Raw genomic sequence first — 23,397 nt, 5'->3', positions numbered from 1 at the left:
GAGAAGTCGGTGGGGGGGGGGGGTCAGGGGTAGGGGAGTAGACGAGAGGACAGAGAAGTTAGACATCACGAAGCTTGTAACGCACAATTAAAGCAATCCGGCAGAGCTGCTCCCCACCCACTCGCTGTCAAACTCATGCTAGGACACCGAGGGTTTACTTCAGAGTAATTAAACCGGACCACCTGCTGGTGACCGCAAGAACAATTCAGAATATTTATTTATACTGAAGGAATCCGATGAGCTGTAAATCTCTTTTTTTTCATGGATGTCCAGTAGGGGCGCGGGGTCAGAACGTTACAACACAAATAAAAAAAAACACGATAGGAGTGCAAAGTATCGGAAAGATAAATGAAACCACTAAAAATATATACAAATAAAACTAAACATTGTTTTTAATCTTACCGGGTAAGGCCCACTGAGCTATTAGCCTATTTTTCAGAAGCGACCTGGCCACAAATGATAGCTCAGTGAAGTGGCTTATCACGTGGACATTTAAAGCGGCAAAAATTAATCTAAATAATCTCGACGCATGTTTCTAAATGTGGAGGGAACCACCGGAGGACCCGGAATTCCGTCCCCTGCGGGATTGGAGTGGAGAGGCTTGCGAGACGATGGGCAAAAAATATGGGGTTCGTATATGTTTGCATTTGAAAACGCAGGTCTCCTTTGGAAAATAAAAGAGAGACGTTAGGTATCAATGGAGCTCTCACTTGGTTGTAAATAGATATTTCTCTCGGCCTATTTTTTTCCCATCTTTGAACCAACAAACGAAACGATAGACGTTTACGATTTTTCCGTGGAGAAACATGTTGGTGCCCTTCGGCTGACAAAAAGGATCGTTATTTGTTCAATATGATTTTCCTTCTGAAAATACAAACAACATATTGCAGTGGGACGCGTCCGAATCGAGTGTTTTTTTCTTCTTCTTCTTCTTTCCCTAGGAGAGGGAGCGAAGACGTAACGTCGTGTTGCGTGTTCTCGCTGGGTTGTTACATCGTAGAACTTTCAGGCATGGCAACGACTTTAGGGAGGCCTCCATCCAGCAGTGGATTGATCATGGTTGATGATAATGATGATTAGTTTTCATTAAAACAAATTTCACGCCAATCTTGGGCAGTTTTTAATTCATACATTTGACGTACGTTTCTTTTTTTTAAACTTTCAAATAAGTGCGTGAACAAAGGAAGATGAGTGCCAATGGCACCAAGTGAAAGTTGTCGGGTGTGGAATTTCGACAACTGATAACAATTATGGACGAGGTGACATCCTCGAATGTAAGCAGTTTCCTGTCCTCGGGGGCGCGCGACACAATGGCACGATGCCTTTTACCCATGGCGATTGCGAGTGTGCAACAATGGACGGGATAGAGTTACACAGCGCGGAGCACACGCTGGTCGTAACAAAGCTTACGGCAAAACTGCGTTCTGTGTGTGTGTGTCACGCCTAGAACAGCGCATTGTGTGTGCGCGTGTGCGTTTCGTGCGCGCTGTACCCGTATGTGTGCCTTTGAGCGAATGCGTGCATCAGTCGCGTGCTGACTGGGCACGTGTGTGCGTGCAGAGTCCCGTGTCATTTTTTTTCTTCTCTATTCCCCCCTTTTCACGCTCGCAGCCGCAACTAAAGCCGACTTGGCTCGTGCTGGGCGAAAACAGACAGCGCTTGTCAAGTAGGGCATCGTCGTCATCATCGTCGTTGCAGCTCTCCCAGCAGAAGCGGTGAGTTCATTTGTTATGACTCCGTCTGCCTTCTTGTTGTGTTCCCATGTGAATGTTTACAATTAGTGGCTGATTGAGGGCACGTTGTCTGCGTGATATGTTCGTCGTACAGACACGGACTACGTAGTTGGGACGTGGATGATTAGGAATTGGTCAAAGTGCCAACGCAGGACGCTGCTGAAAAAAAAGGCTTGAGACTCGGTGAGGCCCAAATGGATACATTACTTAGATTACTACATTCCATAAAGCACATGTATTATACGGCCATAACTGGGTTCCCTGCTCAAATTGTGACGTTTTATATCATTGTTGACAGTTCTAATTCCGCTTTATTCTATGCAATGCAATGCATTTTTTTACTATGTTAAAATAATAAAATTAAACTTCATTAATCATTGACGAAGGGTTAGCTGGAATACCAATTTACAATCAATTACAATTCTGGTAAAATGTCAAATTGCTTTGTATATGGTTGAACACAGCAACAACCGTGGCACTGCGTGGAAAAATAATGCAATAATGTAGCCTCTCCGCCCCTAGGCTCTCATACACAGCATAGTACTGTCACATTCAATAGTAATAACAATGTGACCTTAACCATTATTTTATAACTGTACCATGACAAACTGAAAACTCCAACATTCATGAAGCTATTTTAAATGTTTATCGGGTGCAACACATTGGATGCGAGCATGACGTACCATTGTAAACTACTCCATCCATGAGTTTACATTTAATGTCTGTCAACGTGAACGTATCTCTATATATTCACACCACAGCTGGGAAAACGTTTAGCGAACAACTAGGAGATAAATAATAGTAAGAATGTTAGTTTTATGAACGGCATCAGCCACGCAGCGAACCGGTGTCAACAATTGCCCAAACTTCGCAATCCTCTACATATTCAGATGTTTCAGCCAATCTGTGAGTATTCATATTCTTTGCGTCTTTCGGTAAAGTCACGTAGATAGGTGAAAATAATAATAAAATAAACAAAAAGCAACGAACGTTTCGATCGCAACACAAGCGAGTGTTTCCACGTGGAGGAAACTTACAGTGAGGGAAAAAAGTATTTGATCCCCTGCTGATTTTGTACGTTTGCCCACTGACAAAGAAATGATCAGTCTATAATTTTAATGGTAGGTTTATTTGAACAGTGAGAGACAGAATAACAACAAAAAAATGCAGAAAAACGCATGTCAAAAATGTTATAAATTGATTTGCATTATGAGGGAAATAAGTATTTGAACCCTCTGCAAAACATGACTTAGTACTTGGTGGCAAAACCCTTGTTGGCAATCACAGAGGTCAGACGTTTCTTGTAGTTGGCCACCAGGTTTTCACACATCTCAGGAGGGATTTTGTCCCACTCCTCTTTGCAGATCTTCTCCAAGTCATTAAGGTTTCGAGGCTGACGTTTGGCAACTCGAACCTTCAGCTCCCTCCACAGATGTTCTATGGGATTAAGGTCTGGAGACTGGCTAGGCCACTCCAGGACCTTAATGTGCTTCTTCTTGAGCCACTCCTTTGTTGCCTTGGCCGTGTGTTTTGGGTCATTGTCATGCTGGAATACCCATCCACGACCCATTTTCAATGCCCTGGCTAAGGGAAGGAGGTTCTCACCCAAGATTTGACGATACATGGCCCCGTCCATCGTCCCTTTGATGCGGTGAAGTTGTCCTGTCCCTTTAGCAGAAAAACACCCCCAAAGCATGTTTCCACCTCCATGTTTGACGGTGGGGATGGTGTTCTTGGGGTCATAGGCAGCATTCCTCCTCCTCCAAACACGGCGAGTTGAGTTGATGCCAAAGAGCTCAATTTTGGTCTCATCTGACCACAACACTTTCACCCAGTTGTCCTCTGAATCATCCAGATGTTCATTGGCAAACTTCAGACGGGCATGTATATGTGCTTTCTTGAGCAGGGGGACCTTGCGGGCGCTGCAGGACTTCAGTCCTTCATGGCGTAGTGTGTTACCAATTGGTTTCTTGGTGACTATGGTCCCCGCTGCCTTGAAATCATTGACAAGATCCTCCCGTGTAGTTCTGGGCTGATTCCTCACCGTTCTCATGATCATTGCAACTCCACGAGGTGAGATCTTGCATGGAGCCCCAGGTCGAGGGAGATTGACAGTTCTTTTGTGTTTCTTCCATTTGCGAATAATCGCACCAACTGTTGTCACCTTCTCACCAAGCTGCTTGGCAATAGTCTTGTAGCCCATTCCAGCCTTGTGTATGTCTCCAATCTTGTCCCTGACATCCTTGGAGAGCTCTTTGGTCTTTGCCATGGTGGAGAGTTTGGAATCTGATTGATTGCTTCTGTAGACAGGTGTCTTTTATATAGGTAAAAAGCTGAGATTAGGAGCACTCCCTTTAAGAGTGTGCTCCTAATCTCAGCTCGTTACCTGTATAAAAGACACCTGGTAGCCAGAAATCTTTCTGATTGAGAGGGGGTCAAATACTTATTTCCCTCATTAATATGTAAATCAATTTATAACATTTTTGACATGCGTTTTTCTGGATTTTTTTGTCTCTCACTGTTCAAATAAACCTACCATTAAAATTATAGACTGATAATTTCTTTGTCAGTGGGCAAACGTACAAAATCAGCAGGGGATCAAATACTTTTTTCCCTCACTGTACATATATTGCGAGGGGAGCAACACACTGTGTATCACGCCTGGCATAAAAAAAAAAGCACACACGTGTTCCTGCCACTCCAACTCTTCACGAGTGGAGGTGGCTTCTCTTTAATACCCTCACAGGCTGCAGGACTAAAGTGACACATTTTCATCCTCGTGCCTCACATCAATGACGTGATTGAAGGAGCAACGAGAAGCATGCTCTGCTATTGCCTTTAGTGCCACAATCTACAAATAATCACTGATTGGACGTATCACTTTATGTAATTGATTCAGAATAATTAAAATCAACTTTCATAGTAGGCCGAGGTCAAAAAATGTAAACATAAACTCCTCCCCCCCATAATTTTTGGGGGTCTAACAATGAAAAACAATTATTTTCTACGTTTTTTCATGAGTTAAATTAATATCGTGGACAACAATTGTGCCAGTGTAAGATGTGTAGCCCCTGTAGAACGTCATTTAGTCACAACTGTCTATTTGCAGTGAAGATACCTGCACGCACATGGAGCCATACATATCTGGATGTTCGTGACAACTCCCTGTCTTCAGTCAAGGCTTAGAACATTTTTGTATATGTTCCCAAGTGTACTTGCATTGGAATTGCATCCATTTGGAAATCAAGCAGTGCAACCTCCTGTGGTAGGGAAAAGCCTGCAGAAGTGGATATCACTGAACTACCTCTGAGATCCCCTTTAAGGGATATTTGATTCCCGAACTACTAGGGGGCGGCTGCTGTTCCACACTCCCTGGCACAATGGTCGTCGCATAACAGTCGAATTTATTTTTACATTCAGAGCTGAAATGTAGTCAAATTAAGTGCGATCATTGGTAACTGGGATGAGCCCGTCAACTCAATGCACCTGACAACCTGGTTTAATCACAGGAGGCTGCCTGGATTTGGAACCTGAATCCAAGCGGTACCGGCTCCACGCTCAGACTTCTGGGCTAGCCGGCTTCCTCTTTAGGAACTATGTTAAGGTTGAGCGAGTTGGGAGCCATGGAGACCAATGCCGAGTAGCCGTCGGGTGCAATGAAGGTGAATTATAATCAAAGGGGTACTTCCTATGGATTGGCCACTGTCCAAAAGTTGGGGGACAGCTCGTTGTCCACCTCGCCCGCTATATTCTCATGCTGCATCATCATCATCATCATGTGACATTTGAAAACTATGAACTGAACTACAGTGAATTTTACCAGGTAAGACCCACTGAGCTATATGGCTCTTTTTCAGAAGCGACCTGACCACAAACGATAGCTCAGTGAAGTGGCTTATCATGTGGACATTTCTAGCAGCCAAACACTATAAAGGCACGTTGATTCTAAATGTGGAGGGAAAAACCGGAGGACCCGGAGGAAAATCCACGCGACCACGGCGAGACAGACACGCAGACTCCAAATATACAGCAGGCGTCAGGGTCGGGATCAAACCGAAGTGCTCCTGCATACCAGACGAGGGAGATAACATCTCCCCACCGCGCCGCCCCTTTTAACATTTGAACCGCGTCTCCCATGCAGCACATCTCAAAAGCGCCCTGCAGCAAGGAAACCCCCGCTGCCAGCTGTCCCTGCGTGACACCAGGTGAACGCAGCAGCCAGCCACAGCCAGCCAGTAGGCACGAGTCTGCATGTAGGGGGGGGGGGGGCGACGTTGCTATCTATGTGGCTTCCCAATAAGAAATTTGGGAGCAAAATGATTGCCGACACACGCAACCACACAGGATCCTTCGCGTCCGCTGTGAATAACCAGGTCGGCCGCTGGGCTAGAACATTTTGTTCGAGCTGATTTTTGTGTTCAGTTTGTTACCCCCCCCCCCCACCTCCGATTAGCACGGTTGGCTACGTAAGGTGCGAAAAAAGTTCCACATACATACATCCATACGTCAGATGAACACGTAGGCTGTCGCGACCAATATTATCCATAAGAAGTCATCCTGCGTCGTTAACCCACCACCACCCGACACAGCCAATTAGTAAGGGTTATGTAAACAAAACCTGCCAATGACTTACTGCTTCAGCAGCGCCGGTGTTATGGTCACGCACAACGTGTTACCGCTGGGCCTTTGCCCTATTTTGCGGCTGTGGCGACAAGCGCAGCACTCTACGTGGCGCAGTGTCTGCGATGCTGCTGCTGATGCTGCTACTCTCGTGGAGGATGGAGAGGGAGGAACGGTGCCCCAGGCGCACCTCGCATCGCGACGGGCAACCGTCTGGGACAGCTTCTCACGTTTGTTCTGCGTTTGGCGGCAGCCAGCAGAATTTACAGTGTCTCGTTCTCTCTCAGGCAGATTGCACGAACAGCTTCAACAGACGTTATTCGAATGATGATTTTTTTTTTCTGTGTAGTGTTTTAGTTGCGTTCTGTTAGACGTTAAGATTATTGTTCGTATTTTTGACAAGAATCGCATGAAGGTATGCAAGGTCGCTCAATGCTGCTTGCCATAGCAATGTGGAATTTCCAACATGGTTCAGTGCTGCTGTACACAGCGATGAGCACCACCCTCGTTCGATGTTTAGGTTGGGATTACTGACAATTCCTTTTTTTTAAATATATATTATTTCGATTCATGTGGAACAATGCATTGACCATTCAATGTCTTGAATTAAATTGGCCGGATACGGTGCGCGTTTAACAGCCTTGTTCTGCTGCTACCGACCCTGACTGATGTTTGTGTCGATCACAAGGATGTCTCGACTGTGCGTGGTTTGTGTTCTGATAAGCTTGTTGTTGTTTTTCTTCTATCTTCCCCCAGGGGTGACGCGGATTCAGGGACACAGTGTGGATGAAAGGACAACTGTCTTCATCTTACAACTCAATAGGCATTGACACCAGCGTCAAGGAACTTACTGGCAGATCAGGATAGTCACATTGTCATCATGTACTTGTCAGGTAAGCAGTTTGTTTATTGATCATTATCTTACCCTGTTGCATTCATATGGTATATTATGATTTTTGTTATAATAATTATTATAATTAGGGGCCGTCCATAAATGACGTCACGCACCGAGGGGGAGGGGGGAGGTCAGACATTTGTGACGATGTGTGACGAGGGGGGGAGGGGGGGGGTTGAGAAATGTGACGTCACATCAAAATGCGCAAACTTTAAATAAATATTAATTAAATAGAATTGTTACACTAATTTTTTTTCATTATTCACTATTTTGATAATTTAAATTTACGAAGGTCACCTTTTATTTATTCCATGTAGGAGCATTTTGCTTCTCGATGGGAGAATGGAGAAGCATACATTTTGTAAAAAATGTTTAATGATTGTTATTAAACATTTTGATTTTAATTATTCTACCAGGGCCTTTCATTCTGTGGAATTAATATGTGATTGTTATAAATGTACTCTCCATCTTGCTTCGTTCAACTACAAAGTTTTAAGTATTTTTTTATAGTTATAATTACTTTTAATATTTTATAATTATAAGATCATTTCAATATAATATTCTGAACATCTGCAGTTTTAGTTAGACGTTAAATATTTTCAAGCGAATGTTATGCTAAATGTCAGCTTTCCAATGCCTCCTTTTTAATACGTGTTTTCTCCTACAACATCAGAGTGCAGCGCCACATTAAATACGCACTCCAATGATAATAGTTTTAGTTAAAAGTGATTTGAAGCATGTTTTATTTTCAAAATGGAAATATGGTTTGGGGGAGGGGGCAGAGCTTTGTGACGTCATATTTGAGGGGGGGGTCTGACTTTTTGTGACGCCGTATGACGAGGGGGGGGAGGTGGGGGGTCAGAAATCGGCCAAAATCGCGTGACGTAATTTATGGACGGACCCTCTACGTCAATTTACCCAGGAAAAACCTCACTGAGCCTCAAGACACCTTTTCAGGAGAGTCCATGATAAGTTTTGCAAGTAGCGGACAATATTGCTGCGTGTAGTCCCAATTTAGTAATTGGCGGGTGATGTTTCAGCATTGGTATGTTTTGGCCAATCTCAGTTACGGGTTTTTTGTTTTAATCTATGGGGGGAAACCAGATCACCCGGAGGACACACTCCATGCAAAACAGGGGGAGAACATACACAACTCAGCACAGAAAGTCACTTGAGTTGAGAATCGAACCCAGGTACCTTCCTGCTGTGGGGGAAGAGTGTTACCACTGCACCAGCCTACCGCCCCTGCGATGACGTTTCGCGTGTAAAGATGTGCTTCGTAAATTACAGAGAGCGACAACCGTGCCAAACTTGATCCACCCCAACTAGATTCGAAGCTTTCGTGACTGCAGGAATTACTCTTTGGTTCTTTCGGTAAAGTCACGTAGAAAATGATATCAAATAATAATAGAATACGACGTTTCGAAACCGAAAGAACCAAAGAGTTGATCCCCACCCGGTTGTATCTGCTCGGGACTTGCCGTCCATTAGATTGGCATTTGTACGAGCAGGCAGTTTCTTAGCAATGCCGACTAGGACACAGACATCGTTTCGATAACGGATGCGTAATCTTTTTCGAAAATAGTCATTGCGTTAGCGTTTCTACGTTATGCATTTTTCATGACTTGCAGCCGAGATTATTATTGGAAATATTGCCAAACATTTTTGTAAAAACCTTCCGATTAAAAATCAACATCGTAATGTTTAATTTCACTACACAGCATAACAAGCTGGGAAGCAGAATAGTCGTTCATTATTAATCTGCACGAGCTGGTCTACGTGGTCATCATGGGTCCGAAAATCCAGGCTTACTTCGTGGGGAGGTGGGGGAGGCAGAAACTTGACCTTTAATTCCACCCCTTAATTAATTACAAACAAACCAAACGAATACGTGCGTTCATAGGAAATGCTGGCAAATATTATGCGGCGTTTGGTTCCGTAACGATGCCCTCTAAGGAAGTGGCACGAGATGAGAAGCACAGACGAGCGCAGCGCATGGGAGTGACTGCTCCCTCGTCCTTACCAAGCGAGAACGCCCGCTCCCCCGTCCCAGCGAGGCACGCTCCGGTTATGTTTCGACCAAATATTGACTTGCGTTTGAGCGGCCTCTTGTTGCTCCCGAACAAACGAACACCAAGATCCACCGTTTAGTTTTAACACACTGTTGGGGCAAGTGCTGTGAGCGAGCACAGCACACGAGGGGGTGGGTGGGTGGCAGGCACCATACCCGGCCACCTTTGTCTCCCTAGCGGCGTTGTTTGCACACCGCACCAGGTACTCATATGAGGCTGAGTCGACCTAGGGGAGGCCCAGGATCGCTCCAGATTAGGATCGCTCCAGAATCGAACCCGTGTTGCCGGGGGTTCGTAGTGTGACGCACTAACGGCGACACTACCGCTCCACCACTACTGTTGTTTCAGAACACACACACACAGGCCCGTGCGCTCGCAACCAATGACTCCCGTGAGTCTGCGCACATGGCCCAACTTACGAGCGGCATTTGTACCCATTTGTCACGCGTTCAAGGTGACTATTATTTGGGCTAGGAGAAGCGGTTATTAAACCCACACCCACACACACGCGTGCTCTGCTCATGGTATGCATAATAAAGGTTTTTTTTTTTAGGGTTAGATCGTATAAATATAAATGCGTCATATTCTTGGTTCTTTCGGTAAAGTCACGTAGAAGGGAAACAATAAAATAATACAATATAAAACAATAAAATTCTCACGACGTTTCGACTGCAACACAAGCAATCATCACACCTGATCAATCATCACACCTGATGTGTGATGATTGCTTGTGTTGCAGTCGAAACGTCGTGAGAATTTAATTGTTTTATATTTTATTATTTTATTGTTTCCCTTCTACGTGACTTTACCGAAAGAACCAAGAATATGAATCCCTGCAGTCACGAAAGCTTTAAATCAAAATATAAATGCGTCGTTAAACCTGCCACCAACCGACACAGCAAATTGGTCAAGTTTGTCATGTAAACAAAATGTGCCAATCATAGGCAGAGTTTGACATATATTGGGGAGGGGATCGCTTTGTCCCTCACATTAGGAATCGCGGGTGCATATAATTAATTGGTATTTTAATCTTAATTGATGGTGCCCATTAGTTACTACTTCAGCACACCGGTGTGTTATGGAGTAAGCCCACAACATTTACAATTTGAGCACGACGTTTCGCTGGTGATTGCAGCCACCGTCATCATGCGATTAGCAAAAATTGTGAAGTCCTCCTGCTTCGGTCTTAAATCGAGCAGACGGGATGGGACGTCATCAGTCGCGAAGGCCAGATTTGGGGCGTGGGTCAATGTAGTCACATAAATTACAATGGATCATGCTAATTTCACAATATACGGTACCGATTATTGGACGGGTTATTTCAAACAAAACAAATACTCATGGATGATATCGGTCGCGAAAAGCCTACGCGCTGAATTGCCACAGTAATTGCTGCAATTCGGCTCACTCGTTCGAATAATCGACGAGCCGCTTTACACAAACACGTGGCCGCGCGGTGTTTGCCTCGCGCTTGTTTGCTCGAGCGATTGTCTTTCTTGAGCTCGAGCGGCGGCCGCTGGGGTGGGTGGGTGGGCGAGGGGCAGGTGCTGTGTGGCGAGGCGACGTTCAACAGTGGGAGCGCGCGGCCCGGTTAACTCCTCGTAGGACGCGCGCGCGGTGCTGCTGCGGTGCTCGTGTTACGCGTGTAGTTTAGAAACTGCCGCCGGAACAAACAACAACAGCAGCAACAGCAGCAGCAGCACCCCCCACAATCCCTCGCGCGCCACGAATGACGTCCCCCTCCTTTCAAAACATAATCGGCCGGCGTGGCTGCGAGCTACACATGGGCATCACGATCTGCAACATTTATTATTTATCGCAAACCTCTTTGACGTTGGCCAGGTCACCTCCGGGGGTGGAGGAGGCGGGTCTGGTGTTTAGTTCCTCTCCCTCTGGGGTTCAGATTGAAAACTAATTTCTTTCGATTGAAAACTCATTTTTTTTTTCATTGAAAACTCTTTCTTTAGATTGAAAACGCATTTATTTAGATTGAAAACTAATTTCTTTAGATCGAAAACTTTCTTTCGATTGAAAACTAATTTTTTTAGATTGAAAACTAATTTCTATAAATTGAAAACTAATTTCTTTAGATTGAAAACTCATTTCTTTAGATTGACAACTTTTTTCTTTAGATTGAAAACTCATTCCTTAAGATTGAAAATTCATTTCTTTAGATTGAAAACTAATTTCTTTTTATTGAAAATTCATTTCTTTAGATTGAAAACTGATTTCTTTAGATTGAAAACTAATTTCTTTAGATTGAAAACTAATTTCTTTAGATTGAAAACTCTTTCTTTAGATTGAAAACGTATTTTTTAGATGGAAAACTAATTTCTTTAGATTGAAAAATAATTTATTTAGATTGAAAATTCATTCCTTTAGATTGAAAACGTATTCCTTTCGATTGAAAACTCATTTTTTATTGAAAACTAATTTCTTTAGATTGAAAACTAATTTCTTTAGATTGAAAACTCTTTCTTGAGATTAAAAACGCATTTATTTAGATGGAAAACTAATTTCTTTAGATTGAAAAATAATTTATTTAGATTGAAAATTCATTCCTTTAGATTGAAAAATTATTCCTTTCGATTGAAAACTCATTTTTTTTAAATTGAAAACTAATTTCTTTAGATTGAAAACTAATTTCTTTAGATTGAAAATTCTTTCTTGAGATTAAAAACGCATTTATTTAGATGGAAAACTAATTTCTTTAGATTGAAAAATAATTTATTTAGATTGAAAACTCATTCCTTTAGATTGAAAACTCATTTATTTTTATTGAAAACTTATTTCTTTAGATTGAAAACTAATTTCTTTAGATTGAAAACTATTTTCTTTATGTTGAAAACTAATTTCTTTAGATTGAAAACTAATTTCTTTAGATGGAAAACAAATTTCTTTGTATTGAAAACGTATTTCTTTAGATTGAAAATGTATTTATTTAGATTGACAACTAATTTCTATAGATTGAAAAATTATTTGTGTGTTTAGTTTGTTCCCCTTACTCTGTACCTCCAATTAGCAAGACTGCAAAGAAGTTCAACATGCATACAGAGTTTGAAAGTTTGAATTTGACCTCGACGCCTTGACGGATGGGTTTCTGTGCCATTTGTCAAATTAACTTGCTGTCTGACAAAAAAATCGCGTGGATGTAAAATGAAAATGGAGCGATCTATAATTGGTAATTCGATGCCATTTGTAGAAGCAGGCGAGCGTACAGTATTGTTGCAGTCAAATCGTGAGACGAGTGTTATTTAGTTTTCCAACTTGCTCGTCAAATAATTGAACCGGCAACTCTGAGAATCTGGGTTCAAACCCTGCCAACCACCTGCAATGATTGAAATGGTTTCTCAAGTAAAACGAGTTGACAGTTTCAGCTTCGTGGCCACTATTAATTGCTCAAAAACAACATCGTGTGAATGTTGCTGTCACACTTAATTTGGATTATAATAGTTCTGAGGATAAAACTTACAGTTTGATTTCCATTCGCTTTGCAGAGCATAATCAAGTGTGCTTTATATATATATACCATACCCATACTCAATGTACTCTGATCTCACCAAATCTCAGAAGCTCAGCAGTATGGAGCCTGGGTAATACTGAGATGGGTGATCACCAGTGCCTGGCAGGTGTTCTTGATGATGGGCTCCAAGTTAGCCAGGGGATGGCAGTGTTGAGTTTGACCTGTTGTCAGTGTAGATATTCTCTGGGTATTCTGGTTCCCTGTGAAATACCAACCACTCATTTAATGGACTTGGACAAATATTCCTCGCAATGCAGGACCTTCCTGACAACAGACTCTGGCGTTTCATTGAGGCTTTCCTGGACAAATAATTTTCATTTTTCTGTGCTGATAAGAGGCCGATCAAAGGGTCCTCAGAAGAGGCATTTTAAATTCATACGTTTGTCATGTGACAAAAATAGGTGTACTATCGGAATACAATTGCAGAAATAAGCAAATAAAACACATATGGGAGGCAAGTATAACATATAACGCATATGTATACAAACGCTTCTATTTATGGCAGTTTAATTGACAAATCTGTTGATATCGGCGCAGCACCAAAAGCCTCGGTACCGCGGCTGGACACCAGTGACAGCGCAACACCAACGCCTTCCGTATCGTCACGCTAACCATGACCCTCCAGGCCACGGCGCCGCGTGGACATTCGCGCTGCTCGCCCTGCTCCGGAGCCGGGCCGCCCGCTGCTGCCCGGCGCAGTGCGACTGCTCGGCGCACGCCGGCTCCGTGGACTGCGCCGCCCGGGGCCTCTCCGCCGTGCCCTCCGACCTGCCGCCCGGCACCCGCTCGCTGCGCCTGCAGCTCAACGGCATCGCCGAGCTGCCCGACGGCGCCTTCGGCGCGGCGGCGCCATCCCTCGAGCTGCTCGACGTGTCCGGCAACGGCCTGGCGGCGCTGCAGGCGGACGCCCTGCTCGGGCTGGTGCGCCTCCGCGAGCTACGGCTCGCCAACAACAGCCTGCGGGCGCTGGCGCCGGGGGCCCTGCGCCACTCGCCGGCGCTCCGGGAGCTCGACCTCTCGCTCAACGAGCTGCCGCGCCTCCCGCGCCGCCTCTTCTACGGCCTGCGCAACCTGAGCCGCCTGTCGCTGCGCGGGAACCGGCTGGCGGGCGTGGAGCGCGACTCGGTGGAGCCGCTGGTGGGGCTCCGCTCGCTCAGGGTGGCCGGCAACCCCTGGAGGTGCGACTGCTACACGGCCGAGCTGCGCAGCTGGCTCGAGTGGTACACCTACCGAGGTGCGGGGGGGAGCGGGGGGTCTGCCCTCCGAAGATCGTCGCGCCTACTGCCGGGTTTTTGTTTGAGTCGCATCGTGTTGATGGAGCCGTGCGGTTTCAGCTTCGCTTGTTTGGTTTTTGGTGATTTATGGGATCTTGTTTGCATCGGCCGGTTGCGATCGATCCATGTGGTCGTGATTGATCCGTGTGGTTTTTGGCTGATCCATCCGTTTTTGTTTTTGTAGTTTTCGTGATCCTGGAAACTTAGTTCGATCAATGTGATAGATTTTTTAAAAAAATATTTATAGTTGTTTCATGGTTTTCTTTGATCTGTACAGCTTAGTGTGAAGTTTAAATATGCACGATTCTGTTTGATTTGCGAATTTCTGTAAGACTTAATTAGTTTCGATTGTCCTGTGTTTTGTTTTGTTTTGACTGTGCTGCTAAATTGACTTCATTTAATCTGCCCGTATCAATTCGTTGCCATGTTAGAGATGGGGGAGGTCACAAGCGAAACGACATCCGTTTGTCTCTATCACAGGAGGGCTTGTGGACGAGCTTCACTGTGCCCTGCCACAGGAGTTCAAGGGCAGGAACCTGCTCTCCATCCCCTCCGAGGTGTTCTTCCTCTGCTCCCTCGCGCGCGACGGCTCGCCCTCGAGGGGGCAAGGTGGAGGAGACCGGGCGGGCAGCGTTCAGAGCGGCGCGGCGCCGTGCACCGTCGCGTCCCGCAACCCGCCGGCGAGCGTGCGCAGGGCAGTTGGCACGCTCGCCGTGGCGGGCGTCATCTGCGGCGTCATCTCGCTCATGATGGTGGTGGCCGCCACCTACGGCTGCCTCTACGCGGCCATGATGTCAAAGGTCCACCAGCCCGAGGCCGCCGCCTGCCAGCTGCTTGTCCGCGACGCGTCCGACGAGAACCGCGACACCAAGGGGCCGCTCAACCCCGGCACGGCGTGAGGGAGGGCCACCCGCCCGCCCCCGCCACGCCTCGGCTCCCGAGGTACCGGCGCGACCGTTGGCGGGCCATCACGACGTTGCCACCACGGGTCGGCGGTCTCAAATAAATGGGCCGCGTAGTGCGCCGCTTCCCGCTTCGACTGCTTAGGCCTGTGGGCCTCTGTGTGTGAGCCCGCGGGTCCCGTTGTGAGTCTGTGAATCTCAACGCGAGTCCGTATCTCGAAATCGCGGAACACATCGTTCAACGGCACTGCTGCCCGCTTCGGTCGGTCACCGGCAGCATTTCAGATAGTCACCAGGCTACTCGTGAAGCCACCTGCTTGCTGACCAACATCGACATGAAATTGCAAACATTAATGATCTACTCCTCCCCACCACACGAGAGAAGAAGATGCAGCGATTGTTAGGGCCTCGACGCCCGGCCACAGACTGCGTTTCTGAATCCGTGCGCGCCAACTTATAAGTTTGGGTGCCAACTCTGAGGTACAAGAAACCGGGACATACTACGGCAAGAAGAATATCTCACAACACCTGAAGAGGGAAGAACCACGTGGTTGCGCGGTGTATCATTGTTGTTATTATTAAGAAAGTGGCAATAACTGGGACATTCTATGTTCTGAAAAGATTTGAAGATTTTTCCAGGGCAGCTTCCTGACAAAAAAAGTGTCGATACTGGGAAAACCAGGTCCAAGTGGCAACTCTGCTCAAACAGAAGCACTTTGGCAGCCAGCCTGCATGAAAGTGCGCTTTTCTATTTTATTTTCCAACAAAAATGAACGGAGCTTACCCGAGCGCGTTAGTGATGCCCTCCTGCGGCACAGCAGCACTTATTCGCCGCCGGATAAACATCACCTCCAGCGTCGACGCTTTACGACTTAGGTAGCAATTAGGTGTCCCTGCGCTTGATGGAACTTGAAGCTGCGATGACTAAAAACAATGGTGGTCTAATAACCTCTCCGCGGCTTGAGCGGCGAGTGTAGAATGTTAATTTGGGGGGGGGGGGGTGGTGGAAGTGATGCAGAATGCGTAGCTTGTATGCACCCAGAGGTGCTTTCAAGGTGGGAGCAACTTGTATTTGGATCCACGGGTGATTTGTACAATGGTGAATTCAACAAGAGAGCACGTTTTCCAAAGGCCCCACTTGTCTTCCTCCGGGAAAAAGCCAAGATCCTTCCTGTCCTCTTCAGATTAACGACCGCTGATGCGAGATGCCGGCTGCGTCTCACAGGGATGTGTGTAGGTTCACATGTTTTAAATGATAAATTGGGAAAACATCGACGTTTTGCGAGAATTTTAACAATGTCGAAGCTTTGTGCGGTTACGCGCACGTCACGATGCCGTTTATTTAACCAGGAAAGCATGATATCCACAGGATTATTTTTCACTAGTTTCCTGCAATTCCAAGATTGAGTGTTTGGCGTCATGTGGGAGGAACCCAGAGGGTTACCCACAGAATTCCCCGCGCAATGCGAGGGGATGACACGAAAAAGCTCGGCACAGATGGATTCAGTCCGCCACTCTGCTGCCATCTTCTGGCCACCTTGCGAACCAAGCTGGCAACACCAGCAACTCGCGAGGCCGTCTCCTACCTAAGAACAAACCAGAGGCTCGAGCATGATTCGCTAGCTCCTGAGTCCTGGCGATATTGGTCACATTCAGGGTCATATGGTCATAAGGCCATGTTTGATGTATTTGTTGTAAAACATAATGGTTCAAGTGCAATAAGATATGAAACTGAGCAGGCACTGATGGAATGTGACATGATTCTTGATGATACACGTATATATATATAAAATCACAATCAATACCATGACAAAATAATTTCATATTGTCAACATGGAACGTTTTCGAATTAATTTTCAGGTCGATAGTAATTGATTTTCCCTCCAAGGTTGTAGTTTTTTTCTGACCTCCATCTCCAACCCTCTTGTTGTCTCGCTCAGTAACTCTGGGGCTATGCTCATGCATCTATGGCGAAAGGCACCCGCCCGCCCTTCACGTCTCATTCTGCGAATTTCTCGCCACCAGACAAATTCAGATACGGAATTCTATTTGCGATCATAATTAACTTACCAGAGAAATGAAACGTTGAAATTTGTATCAGTGTTGTTCAATGTCCAGACCGCTGACCAGAATTTTTTCAATGTTTTCTGAAGGTGTAGTTCACATTGGATAGTTTGTTATATATACATATACAAATGATAAAGAATGAAACGTGTCCGAGAAAATGTGAGTTATTGGAATAAGTTAATTATCTTGGGAATGTTAACTTCTTAAAATAACCTCCGGTATTTATTATAAAGTCTCGTGTGTTTCTGCTGCGATGCTTCACTTCATTTGTACAGCAGACAAAGAGAGAGAGAGTTCACAGATAATTTGACAATAAGTCATTTTTCACCCTCTGTGAGTTTTCCGGTTGTTTGGTACGATGCCCGACGTTCCGCTCCACCGCTCTGTTAGGAGCGGTACAAACAAAACTAAACACACCGGAGAGCTGGGAAGACCTTTGCAGTAGTAGCACATCATATTCCTCGTTTATTGAACGGCTATATTTATAATTTCATGATGAAGGATGGTCTGTATTTTCCAGCTTTCCCCACTCCAAATTCTTCCTGCAAAGCAAGAGCGCTGCTTTGTGTTCAAGTTATTCTGAGCACAATTATTAAGTAGCTGCCCCTTCTCAAGCCCCCCAGCTGTTTTCCTGAAACACGAAGTATCCAGTGAGCCTCCGCACGAATGCGCCCGTCTTTCCGTGGTTAACGCTTTTTTTTTGTTTTTGCACAGCCAGAGCAGTTAGTCCCCCTTCACCATCGCGTCGCAGTGCTTGCTGGCGAGTCGTGGAGGTGATAACCGACTGGACGATTGAAGCCCCACTGGATGACTTTTGCAGAGATGGAGTGATACAATCAGCACGAGCGCGAGATGGGTGGTTGCATCGCAACGTCACGAGATAAGGCAGCAGCTTGGGAAGGAACTTGTCGAGCAGTGGATAGAACGTGGCTGATGATGATGATTATCATGGGGACTTTTATTTGCAGCCCAGTGGCGGTGAATCGAGCTTGTACTAATTAACTGAATATTGTTCACTGATTGAGGTTACGTTTGCTTCACGAATAGCTCATGAGTGCATAACGCATCCAAGAGTCGCATCCATGACTTGACAGGGTGACTTCCCAAAATTGGTGTTATTTTTCCTTAAGTGAGCATAGCTGAACTTGCGTAGATTATTACAAAAAATCGATGGATGTTTTAGTGCCTTTTCCTTTGTAAACGACATACAGAATAAGCAAAATTGTTCAAAATAAAGTAAGCTACATATTTTATATTCAGTTTACCTAAATCGTATTGCTAAGCCATTCACAGAGTGTCTTCCATGCAACAGCAAAGTATATTTTGGATGCTACGCACTTATCCGCCGATGCTTTTACTTAGACTCTCCCTCGTTACGGATGCCCCTGAGAAGCATAACCCTCACCGTCCTCAATAAATACCGCGTTTCGTTTAATCACGGCTCGCGTCTGCTCGGGCGAGCGAGGCTGTCCGTGTGGGGACGTTTTGTCGTCTGGATGACCGCAGCGACTGTGGTCCTCACCCAGAGGAGGAGGAGGCGGAGGAGGAGGAGTAGGCGCCGTCACAGCGACACGCCACTCCGCTATCGCCCGGCCCGATCACCTCGATGTCAATGTACAGGTGTTGCTCTACACGTGCGTCAACCATGCGAAGGAGAGCAAGGTCGCCTGGATGGAGCCTCCACTAGTGGCCGTTGTTTGAGTACCCACGTGCCCTCGGCCGCGTCCTCTCCCAGGAAGCACTCACCAGCGGCCACGGCTGTCCTCACGTCCTCGGTGACCGTGATGACGACGCTTGCTGTCACCACCATTTTTTTGTTGCCTTTCGCCCCTGCGGTGACAAACGCGGGGAAGGGGGCGTCGGCGGAGGGACATCAGCAGCAGGGCGCGGCATGCCGCGAGCCACGCACCCCAGAGGGCAACGCCTGCGCTGTTGTAGGTTCTGCCCACGTTGACTGTGGTCACGACGATAGCCTGAATCGCAACACTCACCGCAAATCCGACGCTCTCCATGTCTGTGGCTATAATCGCTTATTAGAAAAGCGCTGTCCCTGATTCACACGCTGTTCATTCCCCTAATGCGGACTCTATCCTTAGATCCTAGCGCGATCCCTAATCTTGACATTTATCTTACCACCGGCTCTATCCCCATCATGAACACTAACCTCAATAATGTCAGACATTTAACTGAAAGCTGACATCAGCCACAGGCCAGGACATTCTTACATTTGTAAAAGATGAAGCAATGTTCTGGTTGCATTTGTCATGGGCAGCGTTACCCCAATACGTAATGTGAATTATTTGTTGCATTTGATTGGAAATGCAATATCATGGGCATCTAAAACGGGCCACCGCCTTCACAATCGTACGCCCACCATTTACAAGTTCATACACGCTCTCGGATTTTTAGCAAACGTCCTACACTTTCACGCGGAACTTTGACAGGCGTGGTGCTCAAGCCATCAAAGTCAGACTGGCTGGATGTCTGTTTGTGCGAGCGTGTAGCGCAATCAACCATAATCAGGTCAACTGATTCTCAAAGAAATCGGTTGATGGCTGCCCCTGTTAAATTCATTGTGCAAGTGCCCTGTTGGGTTGATGGAAGGTTACCCATTCTCTTCTCTTGGCCACTTTATTCTGGGATGTCCTTCCCCCCAGCCACGTATGCTGCTGCCTCCCTGCTCCAGTTCAAGTACAGGTTCAAGGCCTTCCTTATTTCCTCTGCCTATGACCGATTGTCTCTCATCTATAAAATCAACATATGCCCACTGTAGGTTCTCGCTAACAGCTCTTGCCCTAACAGCTTGTTAGAGGCTACACGAGGATCTTTGTCCGCGTGTGTGCGCGCTAACCCGCTTGGTAGGGCACGGTGTAGATGATCGTGCCCGGCGGTTGCTCAGCAGCGCGGCGGTACCAGATGGGGAAGTGGTCCATGGTGAAGACGCTTTCCTGGTCCTTCGTCAGGAAATCTCTGCCAGCGCACACGCTCAATGCAGCCTCGTTAATTCATGCTCGTGACGTTGCCACACGGCACCGTGGTGACATAGGTGACTGGGGACATATCTAACCCCCCCTCCCCCCTCTCAAACGTTTATACGGGGAGAAAAAGCCATGCACTGTGTCCTCTAAACCCCTTGTTGGCCTCCTTAGCTGCTTGCCTGACAGTTCAAAGAGTGCCGCTATGTACCCACATCAACATTTACGATCTCACCACCGCAACCACTACAATCACCATCACCCTGAACACCATCACAACTAGTTCAAAGCCCATTGGGGGCTTTTAAAGCATCCCTTGGTTACTTGAACAGAGGGCACATGGCAGAGCGGAGAGTCACGTGAGAGGGGGAGCAGGAGCCTGGGGGTGAGTCTATGGACGACCTTGAATGCCCTTGATCGCATGACAGAAGCCACTGCGGTAACTGTTCAAAGCAGCGCGCACGGAGCTTCTTACTTGTCAGAGAGTTTCTCCTTGCCGATGTAGAAGCTGGTTCTGGTCAATCCAGCCCGTGTCCCCAGGAAAGCCATTTCAATGCCCTTCTCAACGTTCCTGCGGTCAACCCAAGATAGTAAGAGCCATATGGTCACGACAGATTGGCTTTGTGATATTTCTTGTAAACCCCACTCCCAAACACAATGCTGTCCCAATGTTACAATCAGTGTGTATGTTTTCCACATTTGCAAAAAATTACCCTCGAATAAGTACCGTAATACTCGGCCCGACTATTAAAACAATCTTGAGACTCGGCGAGGCTTTTCTGGGAAAACAAGCATATGTAATGGTATTCCATAGCAATGTCGTGCGACGAATAATACATTTGGATCTCTTGCAGCAAAGTGCGATCCTCCTTGTCGTACAATGTCCGAAAGAAGCAAATATCACAGAATATACTTCTGAGATAATTTGAGTGACCTTTGCTCCGCCGCACTGCGGCGCAACACTTTCCCGCCTGCCCCCGCTACGGAGTAGTATCTGTCAAGCGATGTTTAATTCTCGCCACTGGATTTTAGCCACATTAAGTACAGGACCAAATATGCGTGAGCGAACAAACGAAAATTTGCGCAGTGATTGGTGACTGAGACCATCAACACCATTACACTTCAGAAACCTGTTTCAGCACAGGCAGGCTGCCCGGACCCGAACCCAGGCTCTCAGCGGTGCCAGCTCAGCGCGGTGACCTCTGAGTCAACAGGCCACCTTTGTTTTTGTATTTGCTTAAGTCGCAAAGCGATATTGCGCGTGCGCTCCTCGCAGCAGCAGACGGCCGTTAATAAAGAGTCCTCTGCTCATGGGGCGTGACAATGAAAGCATCCTCCACCGCTACCCCTCCAAAAACGCTGCCCTGTGTGAAAAACAAGAATACTTTTTACCCTTTCTGGCAATAAAACAGGTGTTACGATGTTCAAACACCAAATAGCAAACGTGCTCTGATAATGATATATGCAATGTCTTTGAAACTGATTGGTCTACACCAGCGACAGTAGCTTTCTTTACAACAGTACAAAGACAATGCACTATCAGAACATTTATAGCTCGGGGTGAGTAGCTATATCATGGGACCTTTTTGGCCAATATCAAAGTGTGAAATATATGAATATATTTCGCCTGTTCGCCCTTCTGGCGTTCTCTGCTCTGACACTGGTAGTGAGACAAGGCCCTAAAGAAGGATGTCTCTGGTGTAGGCCAATCAGTTTCAAAGACGACGCCATATATTGTCAGAGCACGTTTGTTTGTGATGTTCAGCACAAGTAGGTGTGGTTAATGCAGACGTGATTCCTTACAAACGGTATAATCTATGTGGTGTTTGAACATCTTAATACCTGCTTAAGATGTTCAAACACCACAATGGTTGACAACATTCAGCGGATGCAAAGAATGAGAAAAGTAAGTGGGCCTGGGCTAGGACACGTTTGCTAGAAGTCACGTTGGCTGGGGGGCGACTGTGCAAATGGCAGGGTGGCAGCTAAAGGAGGGATCGTGTCTGAGAAGACGTCCAGTTCAAGTTGGCAGCTTATTTTGTTGAGCCACGCGGTGAGAACTCGAGAGACCATGATAAGGCTAATTGGCAAGAGTGACCTGGGGCATTGATCTGCCCAGTAGGGGGCGATGATTGCTTTGTAGAATCCCGATTAAGTGATTTGCGAGCAATTTCCGAATATGGGAAACTGGGCACGCAATGGCCTCCTCTTGCGAATGGCGTCAGGGGATGTTTACCAGCAGGCAGCGCGTATCATTGTCATTTCTGTCGTGGTTATCACGCGCGCAGTGATAATCGGGGCAGCCGCTGGATTCGAACCGCGAACCTCTCTCCAGCAAGCGGCGAACGCGCTGCCTCTGGGCCGTGCCACCACCCCATCAACCGTGGAAGGTGGAACGATAAACTCAGCCCGAGCGCAGGTGCGAGGTGGAATGTTACATCACAGGATCGTGAGAGATGGCGACGACTTGGGGAGACCTTCATCCAGCAGTGGATCGAACATGTATGATGTATGTTGAACTTCTTTCGCGCAGTACGTAACCAACCGCGGTAGTCAGAGGTGCGGGGGAAGGACAACAAACTAAACACAAAAGGCAGTTTTTAAGAAATGAGTTCTCAATTTAGATGATTTAAAAGTGTGTAGCTCCGGTGGCTTCCTAACAATCGGAAGGGAAGAGCGTTCCAGACGGCCGCAGAAGCGCATCTGAAAGCGCGCGATGCGGTGACCGCCGTCTTTGTTCGATGGTCAGCCGCTGGGGTTGACCCTGATGATGATGACGACGACGACGACGTAAACTCACTCGGACTTGTTCATCACGAGGCTCGTCCAGTAGGCTTCGAGCGGGGCCGTCACGACGGCGTCAAACAGCACCTCCTGGAGGAGCTCATCGTCACCTGCGACCACAGCGCCGAAAGGGGGCCCGGTGCAGCGTGCGTCAGGGACAGGTGACTCGTCCTGTTTAACTGCTCCCCCCCCCCCTCCCCCCTGCTCACCGATGCCCCCCACACACCCCCCCCCCCCATCGCCTGCATTGTGGTGCCTCGCTGAACGCGACATGGAGAGCGTGCATTGAGCGCGTGTGCTGCTGGGAATAGACTTCCTGACAAAAAAAGGAAGGATTCGTGATGAAGGTTCTTGGCTTCACACCGGTGTGCTGTACTAGTAACTCATTTATCGGCACCGTTTTCTTAACGTGACACACCTTACTAATTGGCTGTGTCGGGTGGTGGTGGGTGAACGACACATTTTTTATATATTTACGCGCTCTAACCCAAAAAAATGTATGATGGAGAATATTGGTCGCGAAACCGCAAAAGAAATAAAACAGGTTTAGGC

At 46.6% G+C, this 23,397-nt stretch overlaps 2 protein-coding genes across 4 annotated transcripts in view; one reads left to right on the top strand and one right to left on the bottom strand.

The window, feature by feature from the left end:
- LOC116949352 (leucine rich repeat transmembrane protein 2) lies at positions 1–18,521 on the top strand. The gene is made up of 4 exons (XM_032966563.2): positions 1–1,715; positions 7,110–7,246; positions 13,469–14,077; positions 14,598–18,521. The coding sequence occupies exons 2-4, from the start codon at positions 7,234–7,236 to the stop codon at positions 15,014–15,016; spliced, it is 1,041 nt and encodes a 346-aa protein (XP_032822454.2). The 5' UTR covers positions 1–1,715; positions 7,110–7,233; the 3' UTR covers positions 15,017–18,521.
- LOC116949350 (voltage-dependent calcium channel subunit alpha-2/delta-3-like) overlaps positions 1–23,397 on the bottom strand; it is a 118,753-nt gene that overhangs the window by 26,398 nt on the left and 68,958 nt on the right. For all 3 annotated transcript variants that reach the window (XR_004403898.2, XM_032966560.2, XM_032966559.2), the window contains 4 exons: positions 22,862–22,955; positions 20,537–20,632; positions 19,938–20,056; positions 18,833–18,916 (listed from right to left, as the gene is read on the bottom strand). Coding sequence is in view for 2 of the 3 variants with exons in the window: in XM_032966560.2 (XP_032822451.1) it covers positions 18,833–18,916; positions 19,938–20,056; positions 20,537–20,632; positions 22,862–22,955 (393 nt within the window). In the remaining variant the exon portion in view is untranslated. The remainder of the gene's footprint in view (positions 1–18,832; positions 18,917–19,937; positions 20,057–20,536; positions 20,633–22,861; positions 22,956–23,397) is intronic.

The sequence above is a fragment of the Petromyzon marinus genome, chromosome 36 (genome assembly GCF_048934315.1).
Source record: "Petromyzon marinus isolate PM22_M1 ecotype Great Lakes invasive population chromosome 36, UKy_Petmar_22M1.pri1.0, whole genome shotgun sequence".
In the NCBI taxonomy this organism is placed as follows: domain Eukaryota; kingdom Metazoa; phylum Chordata; class Hyperoartia; order Petromyzontiformes; family Petromyzontidae; genus Petromyzon; species Petromyzon marinus.
The sequence above is the reverse complement of the archived record's forward strand: the minus strand, read 5'-3'. Positions and strand labels throughout refer to the sequence as shown.

What these genes read in the sequence shown, in the direction of transcription:
- LOC116949352 (XM_032966563.2), top strand. An exon ending in CGAGTGGTACACCTACCGAG is followed by an intron (nt 14,078 to 14,597) that starts GTGCGGGGGGGA and finishes TCTCTATCACAG; the next exon opens with GAGGGCTTGTGGACGAGCTT.